The 9,920-nt window shown below is 46.5% G+C and overlaps 1 protein-coding gene across 1 annotated transcript in view; it reads right to left on the bottom strand.

The window, feature by feature from the left end:
• Nucleotides 1–6,929: 6,929 nt before the first annotated feature.
• Nucleotides 6,930–9,920, bottom strand: part of PM20D1 (peptidase M20 domain containing 1) — an 11,148-nt gene continuing 8,157 nt past the window's right edge. The window contains exons 11-12 of the mRNA XM_009327352.1: nucleotides 9,496–9,595; nucleotides 6,930–8,663 (exon numbers count right to left, since the gene is read on the bottom strand). Of these exons, the coding sequence (XP_009325627.1) occupies nucleotides 8,534–8,663; nucleotides 9,496–9,595 (230 nt within the window). The 3' untranslated portion in view covers nucleotides 6,930–8,533. The remainder of the gene's footprint in view (nucleotides 8,664–9,495; nucleotides 9,596–9,920) is intronic.

Here is a 9,920-nt window from a genome sequence, read left to right as displayed (position 1 = left end):
CCGCCTCTCACCTGGGGCGCGGCGTTGGAGGGAAAGGCTCCTGCTCCCTTCTCCGTCCGCTCTCGCTCTGCTGAGCCAGGGGAGCCCTCCGCCGGCGCCCGAGGCGCGCTCCCGGGAGGTCTCGCTCTCCCCACCCGGGGAGAGGGGTTTCACCGGTCACGGAGCCTTCCCCATCTCCGCTGGGGTGGCCGTGCTGGGCAGGGGTGCGCTGCCGTCCCACCCACAGAGGTGTTTCGACAGACCCCCACCCCGTCCAGGGCAAGGCGGCTGGACCGACGCTCAACGCCTCCGCAGGGGTCCAGCCGTTCCCCTCCTCGGCTTAAAACGGCTGCGAAATTAAACCCAGGGGCATTTTATAATTTTAACTCCATAACTGATTAATTAAGCACAGCTTTGGTACGTCGTCTATCTTGGGACCGAGGCCCGGGAGCACCCACAGGGTACCGGCGGTACACCCTGGCTTTCAGGCCTCCGTGCCAGGCTCAAGGGCTCCTCGGATGTAGCTCAGCAAAGAAAATCGGGAATATTACTACGTACTCACTTTGCATCTGTTTACACCAAACCGCCCCACAACAAATACATATCTGAAAAGCAGTAACTCCTGCTACAGAGGTCAGTGCCTCATTGCTCTGTAGAATTCTGCATTCCTGAATGAAACCAGCTTTTCTGATTCATGTTTTCCTTCTATTCCCCCCCCCCCCTTTTTTTTTTTTTCTTTTTTTGCATGAGTGGAACTTTTGACCAGTTGTTGTTTTTCCTTCCTGCCTTGCCTTGCCTTTCCTCCCAGCAAACAGTCAACAGCAAGTTATTACCCGGAGCGATTACGTGATCCCCAGTTCCATGCCTTGGCGACAGGTCTTGAGCCAATAACGGTCACCGTGACACAAGCATGCGTGCGAGGGGAAGAGGGAGGGCGGCACAGGAACTGCATTCCCCCCCAGACACACTGAGTCAAGCGTCACTAGGGCTGGTGACTTCATTTCTTAAAATAAGGAAACGAAGGTAGTCGTGGGCAATGGCAGCAGGAGACCCATTGTGATCGAGACCCCCCTAAAGATGTGGGCTGTGCTACTCGATTTCTTTCTGCTCGCATTAAAAATTGAGCATGGGGAACTTCCTTTCCCGAAATACTTGTTGCTTTGGAAGAAAAGGGCGACTGGCACACTTGAAGCAGAGCAGGACATACAATTATATAAAGCAGCACGAAGACAGCTCAGATAAACCCACTTAGGCCTTCTAACTTCCTCAGTCCCAAAAACCTTTGCAAATGTGCCTCTCCTAAGAAAGTTGAATTTATGGAGCAGATGAGCGGAGCGCTGCTTTCGCTGTGATAAAGTAACTGGCAAAGTGCAAAGTTTTGTACCTATCTGCTGCTACACAGCCTACTTGAACCCAGTGTTTGGAGGGGTGATGAGCATTTGCAGTCATGTAACAAATTCTCAGGACCTCCTGCTGTGACACTGGCAAAGAGACATCAAGGAAAACTTGAGACATACAGAGACAATGTCTCGACTAAAGCCGTAGCACAAGTTCCACACTCAAGCTGGGAGTGGAGTTCCAAACCCTGCCTCCAACCCTAGCCTCCGTTTTCCTTTGTCCAAATAAACCTGGTCTGTAAGGCTCTCTTTCCGCCTTCATCTTTCCTTCCTGACTTGGAAAATCCGTATCTCCCCCGGAGCAACCATTCTTCCCCCACCCCCCTAAAAACAACGCGCACCAAAATGTGACCTTGTTGATTAACAGTCCGGCCAGCTGCACGCTCAGGAAGTGGAAGCGTGGAGACAAAAGCTGCCTGAGACAAGAAAACAGAAATAGATAAAATCCCCACCAGCGACGCTGACGCGCAGAGATCAGAAAGGCAGAGGATGAAAGGGCAGGAAATGGGTTTCCAATTCCAGGGCTAGCAGGTACCAAAGGCAACAAAAAGCTTGGAAAGGAAAGAGTTTACCATTGAGCTACACTAGATCACGGAATGTCGCGCCCGTGTGTTTTACAGCAGCCACGTGACTTTAGCACTACCAAGCTGTCCAGCTCTGGGCAAGCACTCAGCAACGGCCTAGGAGGCCACAACGCATATAGGATAATTTTGCCCTTTTCACAGAACAATCCAGCAAAACAAAGTGGTTCGGCCAGAGTCACTCAAAAAACACACCTAACAGAATTTGACAGTGTCCTGTCAAACCCTTTGCTCTCTGTTCTAGCTCCACCGCTGTCTGTCACACCTAAATGCTGATCTGAATGCAGTCCCAGCTGCCTTTGACCAAGGATTCTGAGGGAACCTAGTTCTTAATTTCTTGTAACCAGGAATCTCAACAGGCAAACTCAAAGGTTGAATAGGTTATGGATAATGACTCACCCTTACAGATGTCAGTCCAGAGTAAAAGCCGTTCATGAGGACAGGCAACAACGTCAGCAGCTGACCCTAATCTGGTCCTGATCTGGGAGAAGAAATGCAGACCACGGAAGTCCTCTTTTTACCAGCCTGGAAGCAAACAAAACCATCGCCATCCTTTTTCCGAAGGTCCAAATGACTACCGCTCCCAGCTGTGTCCATGTGTCACCCACGTGCTGCGCCTGCTGCGACAAACACAGGTCAGCCTCAGTCAGGTACATCCCTCGGGCTTTTTGCCAGGTGAGAGCATCTGGCAGAGGGGAGCTGAAAGGTCCTCGCTTCCTGCGTTCCATGAGGCCAGCCGTTCCTGTGTCAGCAGCTGCTGACCCACCGATAGCATGGACACCTCTCATGGAGGGACTGAGGACACGCCCCGCATCTCTGCTTTGTTCCAGATATAAGCTGCAAATTCATTTATCTTCAGAGATTAGGCCGAAGAAAGGACTAACTTCACAAGCCTGCCGGACTGATCAGAGCAGACACTGATATTAAAAAAAAAAGTATAAATGCAAATCATCTCTTAACTCCCCCCTACTTCCTACTCACAAAGATCCTCTCACTTCCCAAAATCCCGAAGAGGACATTGGATTAACCTTTTCCAGTGCCTACATACAGCTAGGCAGTACTGTCCTAACAACATTTAAAAATCCAAGTGGACTTGGAAGGACAAAAGTGCTCCAGGGCAAATAATAACTATTCTTCCTGAGTACTTATACAGCTTGTCAAGTAGGCTGAACTCAGACCTATACTGAAGCTAGACTAAGATCAGTAGGTGAGCTGGTAAGTTTAAAGGTAGTTTAGACAGGCACATGCCAGATGTAATGGCTGCAGTACAGCCAAAAATAGTTAGAATCTGGAAAAAAACATTCCAGTTTTCTCCTATGGGCTTTCTGGAGGAGTTCATATCCCTTACTCTGGCCACTGGGTCAATCTGTGACGGTAATCCACTGCTGCCCTTCTCTAATCATCTTCACCATACAGAAAACATGAAAATAACCTGTTGTAGCTGTGGTAACTGGACAGAGAGCATGCAGAGAGCCTCAGCGCTGACACACAGTCAGCACAGTCACCGAGCAGAGGATTACTGCCATGAACTAGAAGGAGCTTTTTTGGTTACTTGGTTAAATAACTGAACTGCAGCCAGGCCCCTCCATGTGGTTGCCTTTCTAGTGCAAGATCAGGCACAGTGTTCAAGTGATCCGAGTATTTACAGGGCTACAATAAACCATACAATTGTGTTGAATTAAAAATATAAATTAAAAGACGTGTGAAAAGCCCCCTGGGATATGCTACAACTTGCATGTTGCTTCTCATACCCCACTGCCCAGGCCTCAACCAACTCATAGGTAAATCCATCAGTGACAAAGAGCATTTACCCTTTGTCCCCTACCCCCTGCATTAACCACCCTTCCATGTCCTCCCTGCTGAGAGCTGGCTGCAGCTTCCTCTGGGGCCCACCATCACAGCTCTTAAATCAGCCAGAGTGATCTCTACTGAGTGAAGCAGGTCACTCCCTTCCCCACCATGCTGAGCTCTTTATCTCTGCCGCCCCTGCTACCCTGGGAAGCTGTGGAACCGGAAAGCGGAGCCAAGCCCCCTGCACGGCAACTCAGATGACACACAGCCTTCACTGTGTTGTTAAGGAAAATAATTCCCTGGGCAGCACTTCGGCACCCCTCTAGGCCTTGCTATGGGCACTGAGAGATGCTGGCATGCAACTACCAACGCTGTACTAGAGACCTCACAGGTCATGGCAGCACAGTTTCTTTAAAGGGTTATTGCGAGAGCCTGAATTTGGGGACTAAAGTGACAAAGATGTCTGTAAAAGTTTCAGATTGCTAGCAAGCTCTGCATAGGAGCTGCAGATGGGGACTGAATGCATTGGCAAGAACCCGTGCAGGGTTCAACCTGGCAGCAGCAGGCAGTACTGAAGACCACTGAAGGTGAGGATTAAGGGTCACAGGCTGAGCTACAGGTGAGGACTACTTCCCTGTAACGGCAAAGGATACTGCAGGCTGTGACTGGGCGGCCTCCAAGTTCCTCAGTGGATCTTGCTCTACGGCACTGATAAGACTAGGGCACGGTGGCATGGGCTGAGCTGAGTGGGGAAGCTTTCACAGCACCTGCTTGAGAGAACGGACTTCACCAGCTCCATGAAATACCAAACAAAATGGCAAAAGAGGAGCCAAGAATGCAAATGTCAAATGCAAGGCAGGAGGAAACAACTTTGTAAACACCTTGCTCCTGCGTTCTGCTCCAGCTCTGTGCCTGAACTCTCCATGGTCACTTGGCGCTGAAAATAAACCAAGCCCTTTTAAGCAGAGGCCAGCACCAGAGCTTTCTTTAGAAAATGCAGGTGTGGAACGTGACCTTTTCTCCATCGTGTAGCAGGCCCACATGACCCTAAATCAGCTGGTGTGCTAGCTAGCAAGCTGCTACGGCTGGACAACTACAGACATGTTACTTCGAGTAACCGTTGTCAGAAGAACAGCAGCTTTGTAGACATGGCTACAAAGAAGGGGGGGAAAAAGTAAGTTGCTATGGATATAACACAGGAACATGTTAACACACTGGAATTGGACTAAGACAAACAGCATTCAAAACCCCATTAGGTATGACACCAAGTTGTGTGTCTTCAGAGCAGAAAATCAGGCTTTTCCTTCTCTGATGAATCAGAGGTAATTGCTCTACATGCTCAAAGCACAGTGACTCATGACAAAAAAAAAAATAGCTCACAGAGCTATTACTCTGTGTTTTCGTGATGTACTTGGCATTATCAAGTAACTACTCATACAACGCAAAGTTGTATACAATCTTAGCAGCAAAGGCCAGCGTGTCATCCTTACACTATTATTTACATGATGACACTAAGATTTCAAATACCACTCAAGATGAGAGACATTCTCTGAAAACATCTCATGGGAGCAGTAAAATGGGGTGGAAAGAAAACTGTTCTGTCAGGAGCGGTGTGCAGACACCAAATCATTGAGCAACCCTTCAGAATTGTGCCAGATAAGCATGACATGGCAGCTAATAGGATAAAATAAGGAGACTTAAGAATACGAAGGGCAAAGCTGCTGCACAGAAAAAAAGCACAAACAATTATCAGAAGTGACTGGAAGAAGTGGGCAGAGGTGGGGAATGTGCTTTTTCACTACTGGATCCTGCAAGATACGGTCTGTTTAAAGCACTTCCGTTTAGTGGCGTCAGGTTGCAGTACATCTCTGTTGAACATTTACTCAATGCAGAGGCACTGCATGATTTCAGCACTGGCTGATGAGCAGCACTTAATGAGGCTCTGCCACAAGCTGCATTAAGCGAAACTTCACGGCACACATTTGCACAGTACCTGCCAAAAACAACCCTGCCTTCCCAGCGCTGTTTGCCCTTTGCTTTTCCTTCACAGCAGCAAAATGAATCTCCAGATGAATGTCCTTTAAAGAAACAATCCTCACCAAAACACAGAGATGAGTGATTTTTGGTTGGGGACAGGAGATTACAAAATATAAAGGATGCTTTCTGTCTTTAGGACCCATTTGCTATTACAACAGGCAACAAATCCCTCCTTCCACACCACAGCACAGCCTTCACTGCACAACAGCATGACCCAAGTTGGGATTTTCGCAACCTGTGCCCTACAACAGAATCACAGAACGGCTGAGGTTGGAAGGGACCTCAGGACATCATCTAATCTTTACTCCCAGGACGCTGTTGGCCTCCTTTGTCTCCAGCGCACACTACTGGCTCACGTTCAACCTGTCCACCAGGACCCCCATGTCCTCCTCTGCAAAGCTGCTTTCCAGCCAGCCAGTCCCCAGCATGGGGTTATTCCTCCCTAGGTGCAGGACTTTGCATTTCCCTTTGTTGAACTTCATGAGACCTGTTTTCTCATTTCTCTAGCCTGTCGAGGTCCCTCTGAATGGCAGCACAACCATCGGGTGACTCAACCATTCCTCCCAGTTTCACATCATCTGCAAACTTGCTGAGGATGCACTGTCCCTTCACCCAGGTCATTAATGTCGATGTTAAACAATATTGGCCCCATACTGCCATAGTCAAAGTGAAGGCTTTAGACTCAGTTGTCTTTATAGAGACTTGCCAGAGAAAAAAAAAAACCAAACCCAAAAACTTTCCTCCACCTCCCACTCCCGGGGATGTATTTTGTTCTGCGCTGTACCCTGACACATCACTTTTGCTGTGTCTGCAACGGGAGTTTGCAAGAGGAATGACACCTTCACAAAAGAGCCATAGACATGCGGCTAAACAAATTAATGACGTTAGGGCACACAGACAAAATGCAATAAACCGTAAAAGATGCAAGCTATTTACTACCCAATAATGCATAAACAGAGTTAGCTAATTTTGTATAGAAAGGGGAGCACCAGGGAGGGTGCAAAGATTAAAGCAGGCTGGAAAATATGCGGATTTGTTTTGATGGAAACTTTATGACTTGCTCTAGTGTAGGATCAGGCGTGGAAATGACTTCATTGCAATTATACAGTTACATAAAAAGACTAAATAATAATCAGAAAAGAATCTGCATTCCTTGTTTTATTAGATGAAAATGCTGATCTGGTTTCAATTATCTAGTAGATTGATACGGTTTTAGCCCATTGGCCAGACTGATAAGATCAGACTGCAAATAAATAGAGAATGGTGAACGGAAAGAATAGGAATCACAGTTCCATCACTGTTTTTCAGGATATGTTTCAGGGTATTTCCTGTACATTCCAGTACATTTTACAATATGAATTTAGAGCAGAACAACCACCCATTCCAGTGTATAATTCAAGTTCTGAAAGAGAGACACACATCTCTGCAACACTGCAACAGGAGGAGTTGTACTAGTACCTACAGCACAGGGTCTGCATGTCAGTACAACAAAGCAGCTTTCACCCAGTCTTTACTTTGGCTAATATCTGGTTCTTAATTCTTTCTTTGTTTAATTAATAATGGTAACCCCAACTAAAGAGACTATCAAGGCCAAAAGAATGCTTAACCCTTTAGTGCTAACAGAGATAGGCATGCTAGTGCAAGAAGTGCAGGATTAAATAGGGTCAACATCAATGGCCTGTCTACACTACGATTCCCAAAGAGCTGAATCAACAGAAGTGCTGCAGTAAAGTGAAAACTGCTTGCACAGGCAGTGAAGGAACAAAGACTTTCTGCTCCCACTGAACTGGAAGAAACTGAAGGGCTTCGCCACCTTTCACAATCAAGTTCTGAGAGGAACAAAAGAGAAACACACACGACAGAAACTGATTCAGTGAAAAGAGCATATATACGAGCAGACAACACTGATTTAGTTTCTTATTTAAAGCTGCAATTCCTTATTCTGACACCCAGCTGCACAACATACCTGGGCCATGCCAAAGAGTGAGAAAAAAACCAAAAATCACTGAAAAGAGTAAGAAACCTCTTTTCAGCATCTCTGAGATCAGGGCAACACCAGTTAAAGCAACATAGCTAGGACCTCTGGAGCTCAGTATTTTAAAATAGAGTCGGAAATCAGTGCACGCATGGGAGGACTTAGCAGTATCAAGTTAACACTGACACTGGTGGTTGAGAGCACCGTTGATGCTGGTCGAGAGCATCACCTGGGGAAGAAGCCCATACCCAGCAGCAGTGCAACAAACTCTTAGTGTAACTCTACCAATTACATGAAACCTACACCACGTCACAAACCTTTCACGTGAGCTTTTGACAGACACATCATTTGTGAAAAATCAATTAACTGTATAAAATGAGTTTGTCAAAAGCACACATAGAAGATTCACCTCTTTTACTGATAGTGAGTGACTGCTGATTATAGCTTAGATTTTTAAGTGACTACCAATTTCAGAGGCTTAAAGAAAGCACTGAAAAAATTAATACCATCAGATTAATGGCTGCATGTCAGACCAGGGGGGAACCAAAACCAGGGTTATTTGTTGTGTTTTGTCCAGGTTCTTATCACTTTCTGGCAAACTGTACATTTGCCTAAAGCAGCAACCAGCAGTGTTTACATCTGTTTGTAAACCACAATACGCAAAAAACAAATTCCAGACACAGCTCAATACGCAACACACAACTGCATCTCGTGGCCCAGACCCCTGCCATCCCAGAGTCCACCTTAGGAGCTGCTCTTCTCAGGTGTATTTCTCACAGCTCGTGGGAGTTTGCGTGAGGCTCCGGAAGCTTGTCAATGTCACAGTTCATAATCAGCTGAAAGAGGAACTCGATCTGTTTCTCATAATTCTCAACTGAGATTCTCTCATTCAACCCATGGATCCTGGTAGAAAGAGAAGAGTGTTTTTCATTCCAGTGTGCATTTGTGAGCCACCTGCATATAGCCAGCACCCCACTTGCCTGTTCCCTTTGTAAAGCGATGCATAACATAAAAATGCAGCAATATACACCAAATACTGCACTGTAACTGCAGTGCCTGTTCCTCAGGCCAACCAAGTCTACTGATTCTAAGGCTCAGAGCACAAGAAAGTCCATGGCGTATGTGGAAAAGAAAAAACAGTATTCCAGCTCTTTGCCCGTTTCTTGGCCATTTATGTCACTTGTCCTGTACAGCTACCAGAGCAGTCTACTCCCGTATCATCTGCACCTCAATAAAATGCCAAATCTATTACGTGCTGAATAAACAAACAATCCCTTGCATGATGATGTTCTTTATTACCACTTTACCCCAGGAAACCAAACTTCCAGCTTTAAGGAGCAAATAAATTCAGAGTGGCATGTGTCCAAACATACGGATAAACGTCTTAAACAAGGCCAACTACCAGAACCACACCTTTCACACTGCTGCACTATCTAAAGGATCCAGTCAGCTTCACAGCATTGCTGTACTACCGAATGGGACACCTAAATGAGGTCTTGTCTGCATTTGAAGTAAAGAAGAGTAAGGGCTAACACCCTCCCGGTGTAATTACCACCCCCTATTTGTGCAGCACCCAGATTTGCAGGAAATGGGTGGCCTAACAAAATGTGAGGCAACATCACCGCCACGCCAAGGTATACAAGGTTGGGTTTCCGTCTTCTGCCTAATGCATATCGATTTTCTTTCACTAGTCCCCACCCCAAACAGCTGCCCACATGCAGACAGAACACAGTACCTGGGAAGATCATCTGATTTCAAGAGCAGTGGGTTAAATCGATAAATGGCATTTGTGACGTTAGTGAAATGCCTGCTGTCTGTGTTTCCAATACACGTGCCTGGAAAACAAACCTCAGGTTTACTTTGCATGAGAGCAGCATTTTAATGACCCACACTTTTCCCAGGAGAAAGGAAAGGCATCTGATAACAGTTCTATATGCCCCCTAGCTACACCAACAGCAAAATCACTGGAAACAGTTGGTATGTCCTGGAAGAAGAACATTCCCTCTTTCATGAACAGGAGCTGAACATACAATTCAATCATTCTAAGAACAGCCATGATACTCAGCCTCCACAAAAGCGTAAGCTTCAAACTGCAGTCCAACAAACGGTACAGAACTAGGAAGGAGCTGTGAGAAAGGGAAGGAGCTAGGATCATAAGGA

The sequence above is a fragment of the Pygoscelis adeliae genome, unplaced genomic scaffold, assembly GCF_000699105.1.
Source record: "Pygoscelis adeliae isolate BGI_AS28 unplaced genomic scaffold, ASM69910v1 Scaffold197, whole genome shotgun sequence".
Classification (NCBI taxonomy): domain Eukaryota; kingdom Metazoa; phylum Chordata; class Aves; order Sphenisciformes; family Spheniscidae; genus Pygoscelis; species Pygoscelis adeliae.
This window is presented reverse-complemented; position numbering and strand designations above follow the sequence as displayed.